The sequence below is a fragment of the Dasypus novemcinctus genome, chromosome 9, assembly GCF_030445035.2.
Source record: "Dasypus novemcinctus isolate mDasNov1 chromosome 9, mDasNov1.1.hap2, whole genome shotgun sequence".
NCBI classification, from domain to species: domain Eukaryota; kingdom Metazoa; phylum Chordata; class Mammalia; order Cingulata; family Dasypodidae; genus Dasypus; species Dasypus novemcinctus.
The window spans coordinates 94,313,869-94,330,547 of NC_080681.1; the positions used below are offsets into that span (position 1 = coordinate 94,313,869).

At 58.4% G+C, this 16,679-nt stretch overlaps 1 protein-coding gene across 1 annotated transcript; it reads left to right on the forward strand.

The window, feature by feature from the left end:
- Positions 1-206: 206 nt before the first annotated feature.
- On the forward strand, positions 207-15,652 carry COL9A2 (collagen type IX alpha 2 chain). The gene is made up of 32 exons (XM_058303818.2): positions 207-646; positions 1,924-1,998; positions 3,241-3,276; positions 3,358-3,420; positions 4,402-4,455; positions 4,574-4,609; positions 4,705-4,728; positions 5,020-5,073; positions 5,415-5,468; positions 5,584-5,631; positions 5,840-5,896; positions 5,979-6,032; positions 6,349-6,402; positions 6,780-6,833; positions 6,942-6,995; positions 7,112-7,165; positions 8,324-8,377; positions 8,810-8,863; positions 9,036-9,089; positions 10,444-10,488; positions 10,783-10,836; positions 11,424-11,477; positions 11,709-11,762; positions 11,849-11,920; positions 12,183-12,218; positions 12,334-12,378; positions 12,461-12,493; positions 12,661-12,807; positions 13,090-13,144; positions 13,448-13,636; positions 14,384-14,461; positions 14,888-15,652. The coding sequence occupies exons 1-32, from the start codon at positions 575-577 to the stop codon at positions 15,085-15,087; spliced, it is 2,067 nt and encodes a 688-aa protein (XP_058159801.1). The 5' UTR covers positions 207-574; the 3' UTR covers positions 15,088-15,652.
- The last annotated feature ends 1,027 nt before the right edge of the window (positions 15,653-16,679 follow it).

Here is a 16,679-nt window from a genome sequence, read left to right on the forward strand (position 1 = left end):
GAAGAGGCCGGAGTGTGTTTATATGTGGAGCAGAAGGAGCCAGTGGGACAGGAGCAAAGTGGCTGGGAGGTGGGCAGGCCCTCCTACAAGGTCAGTAGACCGCGGGGCCGGCTGGGCCTGGGCGGTGGAGAAGGGAGGACTGATCCGGGGTGGGGGCTGCAGGTCGAGGTGGCTGAGAACGTGGGGCAAGCGATGCGGGCCGGCTGCGGTTACCAGAGGCGTAGCCCGGCCTGCACGCTGCCTGCCCACCAAGCGACGGGAAGCTGTCTCCACCCAGCAACCCGTCGCCCCTCTTAATACCAGGCTGGGGCCCCCGGGAAGCCCAGGGCGAGGGCGGAGGGTGGGCGCTGGCGGCCGGACGGAGCAAGGCGGAGCTGGAAAGGAGGGCGCCGGCCTCCCTCTCCCGGCCCTCTCAGGTGACAGACCCCGCCGGCGCCCGCCCCGCCCCGCCGCATATCCAGGAGACCCGGCCCGCCCCGGTCCGAGAGCAGCCAGCGCCGCAGCGCCCGGAGCTTGTGCCCGTCGGTGCCGAGTGGACCCGGCCACCCGTCCTCCCTCGGCCCCGCCGCCCGCCATGGCCGCTGCGGCCGCCCCCCGCAGTCTCCTCGTTCTCCTCCAAGTGCTCGGGCTCGTCCTGGCGCAGATCGTAAGTCCCGCGGCCACTCCCGAGTGCGGACTCTGGGGTCTGGGGTCGGGGTCCCAGAGCCCAGGAGTCTGGTGAAGGGCCCTGCCTGTCTCCCACCCCCTACCGACACTCCTAGCCCGAGGGGGGCAGCTGAGGCAGGTGCCCCGCGAGGGGAGACACACGGCGCGCATCCTCCCTGTGAAAGGAGGTGGATGCGCCGGGGAGCCAGAGGGACCCTGCCTGGAGATGCTCGGCCTTAAGCGGGCCAGGCCGCGAGGAGCAGGAGCTGGCGCCCAGTCCTGGCGGCCACGCTAGCCCGAGCTGCAGGGGACACAATGGGGCCCATTCACGGCGCTCGCGCGCCTCCGCCCCCGCCGCCTCCCAGCCGGCGCCGGCCAGACGCCGCTCGCGCTCCTCGGCGGCCCGCGCCCGCGCCCACGTCGGGCTTCCGAGGGCCGGCTGCGGGCTGAAGCGCCTCAAGCGCCGCGAACACTGCGCGGGGGGGGAGGGGGGGGGCTGGGGCCGGGTGCCATTTGGTGTCGGGTGCGGCTTGCCCCTCGCCTTCGGGGCGCCAGCCTGGCATCTGCCAGCCTCGGGAGTGCATGGACACCTGGCATGCGCGGGACTCCGCGTAATCGAGGCTTCCCTCCCCCGCCCCCGAAGGCCACCCAGGAGAGGACGGGGGAGCGGTGCTGGGGGAAGGGTGGTGGGCGGGGGAAGGGTCCCTGCTTCCCCTCCTCCCCCTGGCCCCCCCTCGCTTTTCCTCAGGGTTTTAACTGCACGGAGATGGGGGGAGGAGGGACCACCTACTCTGTGTCCATCCTCTTGTTCATCTAAAAACAGAAGAGCAACATTCATTGAGGGCCAACGGTCCCTAGGCGCCACCTTGCCAGGCGCACCCTCATACATACCATCTGCGAGCAACGTCTCCACCTACTCCCCACCACGCCAGCGGAAGGAGCAGCCTGGTGCGGTGGAAGAGTCGGGAAGCCCTAGGGCCGAATCCTGGCTCCACCACTGACCCTCTGAAGCCATAAACCCTCCATCTTTCTGAGCCTGTTTCCTCAAGTGCGTGCTGGGGCCGTAATAGAATCCTCTGCAGAGTTCTGAGCATGCAATAAAAACATGTATAAATGGCTTATCAGTACCTGATAAACAGTAGGTCCTCAATAACTAGGAGTTCACGGCTCCCTGAGAAGGGAGATGCACCCCTGGGGCGCCGCTCCCCAGCTCCCCTGCAGCCCCTGGGCGCCCCCCACCCCCTGCGCCATCTGAGGGCTGCTCCCCTGTGTTTGCAGAGAGGGCCGCCCGGAGAGCCGGGCCCGCCGGGGCCCCCGGGGCCTCCTGGAGTGCCTGGATCCGACGGCATCGACGTGAGTTTGAAACCTGGGGCAGGGGTTGGTGCACCGACAAAGGACAACTATGTGAGCCTTGGGGTGTGGGAGGGTGGGGGTGAGCGTCTGGAGGCTCAGTGCCTCCTGTCGCCAGTAGGAGGCGCCGGCCCGCACCACAAGGGGGCTGTTTGTTCTGCGAAAACCTCAAACCTGAGACGCAGAGCCCGTTATAGCTGACCCAGGACAGGGCGCTGCTGTTGGGTCTGCCGGCCAACAGCTCACGGCCAGCTCTTTGCCGCCTCCTCTCCCTTCCCCTCTCCTCCTCTCCCCTTTCCCTGAGGATGGGAGGTGCCTCAACCCCAACTCCTTGCCCTTCTCCTGGCACATCTGGGCACATTTCAGGACAGCCGAGCCCCTTGGCCAGACCGCTGACCAGCCGGGGCCAGACTGCTGTCTCTTCCCCTTGTTTCCCCCTTCCCGCCCCCTCCTGGACTTAGAACCATCTGGGCTTGTTCTCTAGTCTCCTAGCATGGTGAGAGTTAAATACCTCATTCTGGAGGCTCCCCCAGGAGGGCAGCTTGATGTTTACCCGCCTGGACAGACTTCCATTCAACTTGGTGCCCCCAGTCCCCAAATACAGGATGCTGGGCCCCTGCCAGGTGCTCTGGCTGCTGCAGGATCTGAGAAGCCTGGAGGCCTCTCAGGGGCTGAATCTCACAACACAGGCTGCCTGTCCTCCACCAAGGGTCCTTTGTAGTGGGGAAAGAGGGCCTTCTTGCCTTGGGAACAGATCGAATCTGCCCCCCTACCAAGTCGCCTCACACGTGCCCCTTGGTCCTTGGACCCTACCCGGCTTCTTGCTTTCCTGACTTACAATCCAGAGAGAGCTGCTTGCCCACCTCACTCACCTCCCCTTCATGATTTCTCTAAAAGCCCCAAGTTTCTTCTTATACTTGTCCAAATCCAAGAGGCATTGGCTCTCTGAGGGTCCTTGGAGCTCACGGCCCCACTTGCAAGTCACAGGGGCCCCGAACTGGCATCAGTGTGTCTGAAACCACTTGCATCTTGCTTTCACCCTCTCCAGCCTGGCCGCAATTGGTCCAATCTACCAATGGTTTTTTGAGGAATAGGGGGATATTACCCCCAAAAAATGGAAAGCTGAAGAACCCAGGACAGAAGTGAGGACAGAGTGGGGAGATGAGCCCTTGGGACTGGCCTGGGTGGGCCCCCTTGGGGGGCATGAGTCAGAGAACGCTGTCTTAACCACCTCCTATCTTGCAGGGTGACAAGGGGCCCCCTGGGAAACCTGGCCCTCCGGTGAGTGCCTTTTCGCCTTTGAACTTTGACCCCTCCGTTCTTGCGCTCCTCGTGCTAACAGTCGCTTCACTTGTTTTCCAGGGATCTAAGGGAGAGCCAGGCAAAGCCGGGCCAGATGGGCTCGACGGGAAGCCTGGGATTGACGTGAGTACCTGAGCGTTGGCTGGGGTGGGTTAGGGCTCTGGCCGCTGATTTTCAGAGCCTGGTTCTGGCATTTTCACTGATCTTCTGTTCAGAGATGGGCAGCAGGATGGAGAATCCACAGCTGTGATCCCCTTACTATGACTGTGACCTAAACCCCGGGAGTATTTGGGGGAATCTGGACAGGGTCTGATTTCTGCAGGGTGCATCTCTGGTCTCTACCAATCAGACTGGGTGGGGCTGCCCGTGTGCCCATTCCCAAGGTCTCACCACCCTCCATCCCCCACCCCAGGTACAACCCAGAGAAAAACATCATTTTCCTGGTACCATAGAGTTCCCAGGGTCCCCCAAGGTCACTGGCTCCTGGGCACATCCAGCCCCAGGAGCACTGAACTGTCATTTGGTCTGGGGTAAACACTTGGATCAGTTGCTGGAGGATGGGGAATGAGAGGTGCCCGTGAACTGCCTCTGCCCTTCTGGCTCACGAGGTGAGGCCAGGACTATGACCAGCCCAGGCCCCTCCAAACACCCCTGCACCCTCGAAAGTTGTCCAGAGCACATTGCCTGCCACTAGCATATTGGTTTTCACATCCACCCGGAGATGAAAGCAACTAACCCATTTTGCAGATGAGAAAACTAAAACTCAGGAAAAGTTGCCAAGGATAGATTTCAAGGAAGGGGCCAATGCAGACCTACATCTAGGTTTTCTGGACTCCTAAGCAGGGAGGATTGAGGCCTGGGTTATGACCAGACCCTGGCCCTTGGTTTTTGTCTTTCAAAAGAGGGTAATCCCGCCTGCTTGCCTCCCAGGGTGACAGTGGGAACTGGCAAGGTAAGCAGGTTGTCCTCAGGTCCCTAGGCCCATGTGGGGTGAAACAAAAGGAAGCCTGAGCCCATCCATGAGAGGCCCCTGGACCTGTCCTGCCCCGTAAGTTAGGGAGCAGGTTTGCTGCTCACTGACCTTACCTACCCTTTCTTCCCCAGGGTTTAACTGGAGCCAAGGGGGAGCCTGGCCCCATGGGGACCCCTGGAGTCAAGGTAAAGGCCTGCTGGGGCCTCCGGATGGGCAATCTAGGCCAGAGATGGGGAGGAGCTGCAGTAGAGAGGAGCAGCGACCTCGGAAACCAACCCTGAGCCTCTCGCATTGCTCTTGTAGGGTCAGCCCGGGCTCCCAGGTCCCCCTGGCCTGCCGGTGAGTATGCCCTGCAAGGGCTTTGAGGGGCCCTTTGTGGGTAGGGGGATGCAGGGAGGCAACTAGGAACCCAATCTCCTTCCCTTCTGTTCCAGGGCCCTGGCTTCGCGGGACCTCCTGTAAGTCCCTAGGGCTGGGGCAGGGTCCAGGGAGGGAAGGGACAGAAGGGCCATCAGTGGGAGGAGCCAGCATGCTCTGCTGGTGTCGGGGTGGGCAGACTTGCCGGGACACTCTGGACCGCCCACTCTGGGCCTACCCACAGGCTATGGAATTCTCTGGTCCTTAAAGCCCTGATCTGCCGGTCTCTGTGGGGTTGGTGGAGAAAGGGGCTTTGAGTGGGTATCCCTACCTTCAGGCCAGGTGGGCTGACCCACCAAGGCATCCCACCCAGCACCCTCTCTGCTCCACAGGGACCACCTGGACCTGTTGGCCTCCCTGGTGAGATCGGAATCCCAGGCCCCAAGGTGAGCCCCAGCCAGCCCTCTGCTCACTTTGTCTCTTGCCCTCTGTCTCCAAGCTGGCAAGTTGGCGTTGCCTCACCTCAGGGAGTTTCCAGGCATGCTTCTGGCCACCTTGGAGCTCCTCCAGGTCTAGGGCAGAAACCCCTCATGCTGACCCACCCTGCAGTAGGTCTGCCAGGGCAGCCAAGGGCTGGAGCCCGGCCCTGCTGATCAGGCCTTGATCTCCCCAAGATTCCAAGTCTCAGGTGACCTGGAGGGCAAGGCAGTGGCAGGAACTGCAGGAGTGGCAAGATGGCCTGGGCAGGGTTTGAGGGCAGTACAATTGGGGGCTCTCTTGTTTCCAGGGTGATCCTGGACCAGAGGGACCATCAGGGCCTCCCGGCCCCCCTGGGAAACCAGTAAGTGTCCTCAGCCCCCACCTGGTGATGTGCAGCTGGGGAAGGAGGGGGGTCCTTGGGAACACCTGGGTGGGAAGGGTCAGATCAGGCTCCAACTTCACATATCTCCTCTCAGGGGCGCCCCGGAACTATCCAGGGTCTGGAAGGCAGCGCAGATTTCCTGGTGAGAGGCCGGACCTGGGGTGGGGAAGGGTAGAGCCAGCTGGGGAGCTGGAGAGGGGTGGCTAGTGGAGGGGGTTCAGCCGGGTGGGGTGAGAGGAAGGTTTGGGAGTTGGGGGGATGCGGAGCAGCAGCAGGATTAGTGGCGCTGGGCACTGCCCGGCTGGCCTGGGACAGGCCAGTGACCCTGCCATGTGGGATTTTCATTCCAGTGTCCAACCAATTGTCCAGCGGGTGTGAAAGGTCCCCCAGGGCTGCAGGGAGTGAAGGTGAGAGCTCCTGGCCCTGGCCTTGGGAGGGTGGAGCAGGTGGTTAGGAAGGGACGTCACACTGAGCTCTCCTTCCCTCCAGGGGCACCCGGGCAAACGCGGGCTTCTGGGGGAGCCAGGCCGCCAGGGCAAGCCGGTGAGTGTGAGGGCCGAGGGCCATGGGATGGGGCTACGTGGAGAGTCCACTGGGGAGCTCCCCGGCGCTTTCCTTCATCTTCCCTGGCGGTCTCTGGAGACAGAACCTGGGAAGGCAGGAGGCTTAGCGTCCAGGTCAACGTGTCCCTGAGCAGGCCGTTTCTCCTTGCCGGACCTCAGTTTCCCCATCTGTAACATGGGGCTGTAACATCTGTAGTTTCTACAGGGCCTTCCTGTTCTGCTTGTGCTGGGAAAGGGAGATGGTACCTTTGGTTGTCTGTATGTCTGTGTCTACATCCACCTGGCCTGTCCCTTAGGGTCCCAAGGGAGATGTGGGTGCCTCTGGAGAGCAAGGTATCCCTGGACCACCGGTAAGGAAACCTTCCCCCGTGGCCCTCCTCTCCCTTTCTGGGTGACCTTACTAGAGTCATTTCCTTTGCTCTGGCCTCCAGCTGGTAAAAGAGACACCTGTGCCCAGCTGGAAGCATCTTTGGGTGGGGAGAGGGAGACTGACCATCACAAATTAGGCACAGGAACCAAGGCTGTCAGCCAGAAGACCCGGCTGAAGTCCAGGTTCAGCTCTGTCCCTCTGAAAGGCCCCCCACATCTGTGAGACAGGGACAGAGCTGCCTGCCTGAGAGGGTATTGTGAGTGTGCGTGTGTGTGCGTGTGTGTGCGCGTGTGTGCAGAGAAGGCATCAGGCAGGGGCCTTGCAGGTGCCCATGCTGTCATTTTTCTGTCTTGACAGGGTCCCCAGGGCATCAGGGGCTACCCAGGCATGGCAGGACCCAAAGGAGAGACGGTAAGTGAGCTGAGAGCCCGGGGGTGGCCTGCAAGACTGCCACGACCAGCCCTCTGGCCTCTGGGGTCCAGCCAGGACTGATACACAGAAACCCTCTCCTCTCCCCAGGGTCCTCATGGGTACAAAGGCATGGTGGGCTCCGTCGGCGCCGCTGGGGCCCGGGTAAGTCTGCTCCTGCCCGGCCCTCTCACCCCCACCTCTTCCTGCCTGGGGCTGCGAAACGGGTGCAGCATCCCCGGGCCCGTGTAACCTCGATCCCTATTTATCCCACTTGCCAGGGAGAAGAGGGTCCGCGAGGGCCCCCAGGCCGAGCTGGAGAGAAGGGCGACGTGGTGAGTCCTCGGGCCCCCCTTGCCATCAGGACGCCCTTGTGGGGAGCAGGAGTCAGCTCCACACAAGACTCCTTTGGGGGTGTGGTGTGTGTGGTGTGTGATGTGTATTGTGTGGTCTGCTGCGTGGGGGGGATGTATGTATATATTGTGTGCGTCGTGTGCTGTGTGACACGTGTCTTGTGTGGCGTGCCATGTATGTTGTGTGTCATGAGTATTTTGTTTATGGTGTGTGGTGTGTCATGTGTGGTGTGCGTATTGTATTGTCTTGTGTGTCATGTGTGTCTGCAGGGGGTGATGGTGATGGTGGCACGGTGTCTGTGCCAAGGGCCCTGTCGGCCCTTCCGGCCCCCCCCCCCCCCCGCCAGCCTAGCCTGCTGCGGACCAAATCCAGGCTTCGGGAGAAGCCGCGGGATCCAGTCCCACAGCGGGGCCAGACACGGAGATTCCAGCAAACCAGCCATGGGGCTAATGGGATTTCGTCCAGATCCCGGCTCTCTTAACTATTTATTTATTATTATTATTAGCTTTTTATTAGGCAAGTTTTAAACATACACAACAGTAGAGCGAATATAATAAATCCTATATGCCTGTTCCAGATTCCACAGTCGTTAACATTTTGCCTACCTACTTCTTCCCTCCCTTTTTCCCCTTCGTGTTATCATAATTGCTCTGCTCTGGTATTTTCAAGCAAATCCTTAACATTTTGTCATTTCACCCCTGACTACCTCTGGATGTTATCGCTAAAAAATAAGGACTTTTTCTCACATAATTGCAATATCATCATCGCACCTAACAAAATTAACAAGTATTCCTTATCATCTAATAGCCAGTCTCTGTTCAGTTTTTCCCAACTACCCCAAACACATCTTCCCACAGTTCTTGTTCAAATCGAGACCCAAAGAAAACCTGCACGTTGCGTTTGGCTGTGTCTCTCTCTACCGGTGGAGCCCAGGAGAATGCTAGCTCCCCTCCCCTCGTCTGCCCCAGCCCTGCCCTCGGCTGACTGCTGGACGCTGACATCTGCCCCTCAAGATGGTTCCGGGGCAGAAAGGGCCTTCCTCGCCCCCAGCCCCTGCACAGTGTGGCCTGTGCCACAGGGACTCGGCAGGACGGGGGTTTGGCCTCCTGAAGGTGACCTGATCGGTATCTGCTTTGCAGGGAAGCCAGGGTGTGCAAGGACCCCAAGGAATCACAGGCCCGAAGGGAGCAACTGTAAGTGCCCAGGCTCAGGCCCACCCAGAGGGCAGGGTCCGGCTAGCTTTGTCCAAACCCCTGAAGGAAGAGGAGCCTGGGGTCTGGACTGAACTCTGTTGCAGGCAGGCTGGCTCCGTAGCCTGGCCTTGCGGTTTTTTCCTGTGCCTTGTCTGTTGACCCATGAAGCAGGGCGATGATGTAGGCGAGATCCTGGGAATGGAAGCTTGTAGCAATCTGGGGAACTGTCACTCCCACAAGGGAAGGGCGGTGGCTCCCCTGCCTGAAATCCCCCTCCCACGTGGGCTTCTGTCCCGAGTTGGGCAGGGGGGCTTCCCAAGGTGACGGACCTACTCCATACCAGTACACTGCAGCTGATACAGAGGAAGGCGGGTGGGTGGCCTGATCCCAGGCCCCTCCCCATTGGGGGTCTTGAACTTTCCTCCTGAGCAGGGCCCCTCAGGCATTGATGGCAAGGATGGGACCCCAGGCACACCTGGCACCAAGGTAGGAGTGGGGGCCACTGGTGGGATTGGGGCTGCCCAGCTCATGGCCACGAGCACCACCACACTGATACTGGAGGCCTAGAAGCCTGAGCTCCTCAGGACTGTCACGGACATGTCCCTTCCCGTCTCTGGCGGGAGCTTTAATTTGTACCTCTGGTTTTTGTCTCTCCTAGGGCAATGCAGGACTGGCAGGACGGCCAGGAAACCCAGGCCACCAGGGCCTAGCGGTGAGTGTCCGATGGAACCGTGGAGGCTTCTCCAAAGACGAGTGGCCTCTCCTGCTCAGCCTCAGAGAAGCCAGCACTCTGCTGCCACTTCCCCGTGGCACGAGTAGCCGATGGGGTTGAAATCCTCACACCAGGGCTCTTGCTGTCGTCTCTGCCCTGGTTGAGGCCTCATCTTCTGGACAATTGCTCCAGCCTTCTCTTTGGCCACTCCAGTCCTCTGTTGCCGAAGTGGAGTCTGACCATTTCCCTGCTAAAGCACCTTCTATGGCTCCCCATTGCCGCCAGGAAAAAGTCGTTCAGTCCAGTCAATCAATAAACTGCTTTTGAGTCCCTGAGGTACACTAAGTGACAGAGAAATGGTTACGAACAAAACAGATACCGTCTTTGTCCTTGTAGCTCACCATCTTCTGCCCCTCCTGCTCTATCAGCCACTGCCCCTCGATGTCCTCCCCCTCGTCAAGGTTGCCAAAAAGTGCCTTGGCTTTTCTTTCTCTGTTTCATTTTTGGTTTAATCTATGCTTTTTACTTTGCTTTTTGTTTTGTTTTTAGTTAGAGAAGTGGGTTTACAGAACAATCATGCATAAGATACAAGATTCCCATATATCACTTTATTTAGGAAAGTTGCAGGTTTACAGAAAACTCATGCGTAAAATCCAGAGTCCCAATTTACCACTCTACTATTAACAAACTGCATTAGTGGGGTACATTTGTTACAATTCATGAAAGAACATTTTTTATAATTGTACTATGAACTACAGCTCATGGTTTAACTTAGGGTTCACTGTTTGCATTGTACAGCTCCCTGGATTTTTTTTTTTTACTTTTTACTTTTTAGTTTTTATTCTAGACCTTGGCTTTTCTATGCCATGCCTTTGCCTTTGCTAGTTTCTTTGCCTGGAATACACATCCCCATCTCTCTGTGCCTTCTCAGCTTTCAGGCCAATGTCTACCTTTAGGAAGCCCAGTCCATGGGAGGCCACCCTCCCTCACTGCCAGGGGTGCTGAGTGACCGAAGCTTGCTTCCATGCATGTGTGCAGACTTGGGCTCCTGTATGCACTTATGTGTGCACATGTGGGCCTGTGTGCCCATGAGCACATACATGTGTGCTTGTTTTTTCCCCGTGGACCACAGGTCCTATTGGGTGGGCCACTCTCTATACTCTGCTCCTCTCCCACCCAGGCTCCAGAGGCCAGAGTGGAGGGCACAGTTAAGTCCACAATGCCAGGACCAGGCCTTCTATTCAGCTCACATGAGATGGGGGGGGGGGGTTCTGAGTAGGGGATGGCAGCAAAGCAGCAGGGGCATGGGGTCCCCCATGCCAAGGCAGGAAGTGATGTCAGTTTCTTTCTGCAGGGTGTGCCAGGCCAGCCTGGGACAAAAGGGGGCCCTGGAGACAAGGTGAGGTGACCCTAAACTGGGGAATGGATGGGCCCCATCTGAGCCTTACCTAAGACTCAGCCAGGACACAAGCCCCTTGGACCTAACAACCCCGCATCCCTGTCCCAGCCCCGCTCAGTGGAGACAGGATGATTTGGTTCTAAACCCAGAGATGAAACAAACTCAGTGGAGCACAGAGGCCATGACCAAGAATACTTTCTCCCCAATGAGTTGGTTTAGGCTTCCTGGAGCTTTCCCAAGGCCAGGGGCTTGGCTGGGCCATCCAGCCGGTCTTAGAACTGTGTTTTCCTGCAGGGCGAGCCAGGCCAGCAGGGCTCCCCCGGATTCTCTGGTCCCCCAGGGAAGGAGGTAAGTGATTCCTCCTCTGCTGACACAGGGGCTTGCTCTGGCCTGCCCAGGCCCGAAAACCCTGCACTGGTGAGACCGTGGGGTGGAGCCCTCACTTGGGAGGCCTGGGTGCTAGTCTGGGCTCCACCACTGACCCAGGGAAGCATCCTTCTCTCTGGACCCCTGTGTCCCTATGCACAGTGCAGTGAGGGGAAGGGCTGCTTCGGCCCTGGGGTGTGACTTCCCTGATGGACAACCTGACTGGGGCTGAGAATCCGGCAGTCAGAATCGTTCATTCATTTATTCATCCCATGAACATTCATTAAATACCTGTAATTGTGCTAGGTGCAAGGAGAAAAGACAGTCTCCTCGTAAGGAGCTTACCGTTTCAGGGAAGAGACAGACATTAAATAAATGATCACATGACCACAATGTGTTTGGCTCTAGGAAGGGAAAGTACAGGGACCTGGATGCATGTAATAGGCAGTCAGGGAAGGCTTCCTGAAGGAAGCAAATTAGCTGAGACCCAGGGTGGGGAGGGTTATTCAAGTGTGGAAGGCATGGTCCTGCCAGGCCTGCTGCTTACCTCCAGTTTCTCTGTCCCCCAGGGAGAGCCAGGGCCTCAAGGAGAAATTGGTCCCCAGGGCATCATGGGGCAGAAGGTAAGTGCCTGGCACAGAGGCCTTCCCAGGGCCTCTCGCTGGCTCCAGCATCTGCTCCATCCTGCCCAGCCTGTGTGAGGCTTTCCAACCTGGGCCTCAGTCTGCCGGGCTGTGAAATGGAACAGGGGGCTCTCATGCCGGTGGCTGCAGGAATGGAGGGCACCCTGACCACGAGGCCCCGGAGCCTGTCCCTGCTGATAGCCTGGGTGTGATCTCCTCTTTCCATTCCAGGGTGACCAGGGAGAGAGGGGGCCAGTGGGGCAGCCAGGCCCCCAAGGCCGGCAGGTGAGTGCGGGCCGGCCAGTTGTGGGGTAGAGAGCATTTGCGAGCACCTCATGTGATTCATCCTGTTTGGTTTCTTCTCTTTTCAGGGTCCCAAGGGGGAGCAGGGACCCCCTGGAATTCCAGGGCCCCAAGGCTTGCCAGGCATCAAGGGAGACCAGGTACCAAATGGGGCTGGAAAATAGCTGAGAAAGCCCCTCAGGCACTGGGGAGGGGGTGGCTGGGGCTCAGCGAGCCCCTTCTTGAGCACTCCAGATCCCCGGGGGACAAATTACCCCTTGGGAATAGGTCCTGGGTTCTGGTCTGGTGACCGAATCTGAAGCTGGAGAGTTGTGTGCGGGAAGCCAGGGTGGGGGGACCCGGTGGACCCATCTCCTCCCTGGAGAGAGGAACTCACCAAACCCCATTCCCTCTTTTCTCTAGGGCTCCCCAGGGAAGACTGGACCCCGTGGGGGAGTCGTGAGTACCAGCACCTCCCCTCCCCGGTCTCTGCGCCTGCAGCGGGCACTAGGCCTCGCCCTCCTCCCACGTCCGCGCCACCCCGCGCTGCTGACCCGCTGTTCTCTCTTTGCAGGGCGACCCAGGGGTGGCCGGCCTCCCCGGAGAGAAAGGCGAGAAGGTGAGCCAGCTGCGCGGGGACGGGCTGGGATGGGTGGCGGGGGCCCTCACCACTTCGTGACCGTGGGTCCTTGCTCCTGCAGGGGGAGCCTGGCGAGCCGGGAGTCAAGGGGCAGGTGAGTCTCCCGCCACCGCACCCCCGCCCTTCCCTCCAAGGTGCCGCCCTGGGACCTCCTTTCTCCAAGCCCCTCCCCTCACCCCGCGCTTCTCCCCCTCCTCGCCCCTCACCTGGCCCTGAGGGTCCTCTCACTCCTCCTCTGCACCCATCCTGGCCCCCTGGCAGCAAGGAGTCCGCGGAGAACCCGGCTACCCTGGCCCCAGCGGGGATGCAGGCGCCCCAGGGCCGCAGGGCTATCCTGGGCTCCCGGGCCCTCGAGGACTGGCTGGAGACCGAGGAGTGCCGGGAATGCCCGGGAGACAAGGCGTGGCGGTGAGTTGGGCGGGGGAGGATTCTCCTAGGTAGGAAATCTTTTTGGAGGTGCTGCTTATCTCCCAAAGGCAGATTTCTCCAAGCCAGTGGCTTCTCTGAGGCTGATTCCAGGCCCCAGATCAGAGAGGAGGGGTCAGTGCAGCAGGAGGGATTTCAGTCAGATACTGAAAAGTACTTCCGGTGAGGAGCCAGCCCTCATTCTGGCCTCCCAGATGGGAGCAGGAGGGGACCACAGGGTGACAGCCCAAGGGTTTCTTCCTGAAAGGCCTCCTCTGCTCTCAGGGCCGAGATGCCAGTGACCAGCACATCGTGGACGTAGTGCTGAAGATGCTGCAAGGTGAGGGGAGGGGGCCTTCCTCACAGTCCATTTCTGGGCATCGCCACCTGTTCCGAGCCTCTGCGTTTCCATATATCTCCCGGGCTTCGAGTCAGGAGTCCTGGGTGCTTCCCCCGGCTCTGCCTCTAAGGGTCTGCAGTGGATAAATCACTGCCCTCTCTGGACCTTTGACTTCCAGGTCAATAAACCCAGGGCTTTTCTGCCTGCAAGTTTAGGGGCTGGGGGCACTCAGGATGTTCTGCCTTCCCCGGTTTTACTTGGAGTTGGCACATCTCACAAACCTGTCCCCCTCCATCCCTCCAGAACAACTGGCAGAGGTGGCTGTGAGTGCCAAGAGAGAAGCCCTGGGTGCAGCTGGGATGATGGGCCCCCCAGGCCCTCCAGGGCCACCTGGCTACCCAGGCAAGCAAGGACCCCACGGGCACCCCGGCCCCCGCGGCATTCCTGGCATCGTGGGAGCCATGGGTCAGATTGGCAACACGGGACCCAAGGGTGAGTAAGCTGTACTGCAGTGGGTGGGAGTGGGGATTTGGCCAGGGCCGGTCCCAGGGCCTGGGGTGAGCGGGCTGGCTGCTCAACCTCTTCTCTCCTTGTGTCCTTCACCTTTCCCCTTCCTAGGGTGAGATATGGATATTTCCCCATTTCCCCTCAGCCAGGTTTTCCAAGAGACACCCCTGGGGTTTCCTTTTCCCAGTAGCAAATTGATGAATACAAATAAACTGTGCTGACTTTTGACTTGGTGGTACCCTGCAAACATCTTCCCATGGCTGTAGACGTGGGGAAGCAGATTAGCAACGTGGCAAATCAGGCAGGCTTTGGAGTCACAAGACCTGGATGTGAACCCAGATTGCCATTTTCTCATTGTCGACCTTGGCCAAGTTACCTGTTAATCTCCCGGGGCCTTAGATTTAGCATCTGTAAAATGGGGATATTAATTGTATCAGCCTCATGGCATTTAGTGAGGATTACATTTAGAAGTAATTTACAGAAAGTTCTTTGTACACTGGTGCATAGTGAATGCTTGCTATTGTTATTAGTAATGAACTTTATCAGCTGCATAGTTTTCCATCCAATGTTTGAACCTTCATTTAACCAGCCCTCCATGGTCGTTTCCAACTTTCCCCTTTTATAAACTAGCACAAATAATTGCTGGATGTGAAATAGAAATTAAATAGCCAACAAAGTAGGAAAAACATCTTCCAATTCTGGAAAATTAATGCTCCCTTCTTTTTTCTGCAGGAAAACGTGGAGAGAAGGGTGATCAAGGAGACGTGGGACGTGGACACCCTGGCATGCCTGGGCCCCCAGGAATCCCAGGTGAGACTTGGCCCTGCCCCGCTGGAGTTCTTTCCCTCGGCTCTGGGATCTAATGACCCACAGACATCTGGTCCCTCTGCCAACTCAGCCCCAGATGTCCAGTTTTTGCATCCTTCCAGAGCACCCAGGAGCCTCTTGGTGCCACGTGGCGGAACTGGGCAGCTGGGGTACCGAGGACTTTCTGGGATGCACCAAATCCTGCTTCATGGAGGGGAAGGAAGGGGCATTTGCTCTCGACTTACTGATTGGGAATTGGGAGTAAAGGGCAATAGTACGAGACTCTGGTAGAATCTGTCATGGCTGGGCTAGAGTCCTTCTTTGCTATGGAGTCCTTAGCCTCATTTTCCCACCTGAAAAATGAGGCTTAAGAATTCTAGGGCAGAGACTGGAGTAAGCCCTGATGACTTGAACTTCTCCCTCACACAGGACTCCCTGGCCGGTCTGGCCAAGCAATCAATGGCAAGGATGGAGACCGAGGGTCCCCAGGAGCTCCAGGGGAAGCAGGCCGACCTGGCCTGCCAGGTCCTGTGGGGTTGCCTGGATTTTGTGAGCCTGCGGCCTGCCTTGGAGCCTCAGCCTACGCCTCTGCTCGCCTTACGGAGCCCGGGTCCATCAAGGGGCCGTGAGCATAAGGCCAGGACAGAGCCCAGCAGGCATCTTGGGAATAAAGGACAAGCTCCCCTCTGGGTGGACATGTATCCCACCTCACAGCCCAGGAAACTAGTTTTCCAGGACCTTCTGCTGGGGCCCAGGAGTCCTGCGGAAAAGAAAATTCTAAAACATGGGGGAAGGGAAGGAAGGCATCCAAGAGAAAAGGCCAGGCCGACAGCCAGGGCAAGTGTCCCTGGAGAGTCGATGCTCCAAAAAGCAGCATGGGCTGGCTTTCTTTCCTAGAGCACCACTCAGATGTTACCAAAACAAATGTCTTCTTAATCTGCAGTATCTCCCACTGGTCATTTTTCACTGGGGCAGGTGGACTGAGGTCTCTGCCGGCTCCCGATCTCACTCCCTGGACTTAGTGGGTAGCTGCTGATGGGTGACAGTCTATCCTTAAGCCAGCCCCGCTGCTTTCTCCCTGCCTCCCATCTGAGTATTTAAACACCCATCTCACTGCTCTTTCTGGCATCACCCACCCCCAGGACCCCCAGCTTTACCCTGGCCTGTAAATAAAAGACCCCAACTTGGATACCAGTGAGACTGCATTATTGGGCTTAATTTCTTGTGGATTGAGGGTGGGAGGTTGTGCCTGGGTCCCAGGAGCTCTGGAAGGGGAGGGCAGGGTGTGGGTAACTTCTGGGCACATCCTGAATTGAGCATTAGGATGACACGGCCTGCCATGCTTGAGGAACATCTGTGGGAGGAACCTGGGGGTAGAGTCAGGACAGTGCCTTATTTATCTTGGTAGACCAACCCAGTCTCTTGCTGGGGCCCAGCACAAGAGGTCCTCTGTGAGTTTTGGCAGCCACTGTGCTGGGTCTGGGGCAGAGTTGGCAGCAAAAGATTGGAAGTAAGGTCTGGTACTTGCCTTCTGGGGGTTCTCAGGCCAATGACAATACCACCCATGGGCCTGGGTGATGGGAGCAGAAATGGCATTCATTCATGCCACTTTCATTAGGGGTGCATCTAGGGGAGATGTAAAGCTCAGGTCTGACCTGTACCCCCTTGGGGTTCCCAGCCCCCTAGCTTTGCAGGCCAAGGAAGTTACTCTGTGAAAGTTAAGGTGGCAGTAGCAGCAAAGAAGGCGTGCCAAATGCCTCTGACCCACGTAAAAATGGGAGCTTTTGGAGTTCAGGGAGTGAACAATCCCTTTGCCCCATTATTGGGGTGGGCCTGTGTTACTCCAAATGAAGCACTCTGTCAGCCCTGGCCCCTCCTAGAGGCACTGGACTCCAGCCTAGGGTCAGAACACCTGCCAAAGCCGCAGCCCTTCTCCTCCAGCCAACCAGGGAAGAGCATACTCCCCAAAACACACACATGTACCACTAGTGACATCTTGGCCCCCTTACCAGGGACAGACTGGAAAGACAGAAGGGCGGTGGGGGTGGATAGCTCTGAGGCCATAGAAGTGGCTTTGCCCTCAGTGCTTTGACAAGTTCAGAATTATAGTATCCCAGCCTCACAGAAGACCCCTCTACTGCTATGGCTGCTGGGGAAGCCCTTGGAATGCAGAGAATTTAGGGTTCAGTGGAGGAAGGGAAGAGGACGGGTGCTAAGGAGG

What these genes read in the sequence shown, in the direction of transcription:
- COL9A2 (XM_058303818.2), top strand. Translation starts at nt 575, where the DNA reads ATGGCCGCTGCGGCCGCCCCCCGCAGTCTCCTCGTTCTCCTCCAAGTG. An exon ending in AGTGCTGAAGATGCTGCAAG is followed by an intron (nt 13,145 to 13,447) that starts GTGAGGGGAGGG and finishes CCATCCCTCCAG; the next exon opens with AACAACTGGCAGAGGTGGCT. An exon ending in TGGCAACACGGGACCCAAGG is followed by an intron (nt 13,637 to 14,383) that starts GTGAGTAAGCTG and finishes TTTTTTCTGCAG; the next exon opens with GAAAACGTGGAGAGAAGGGT.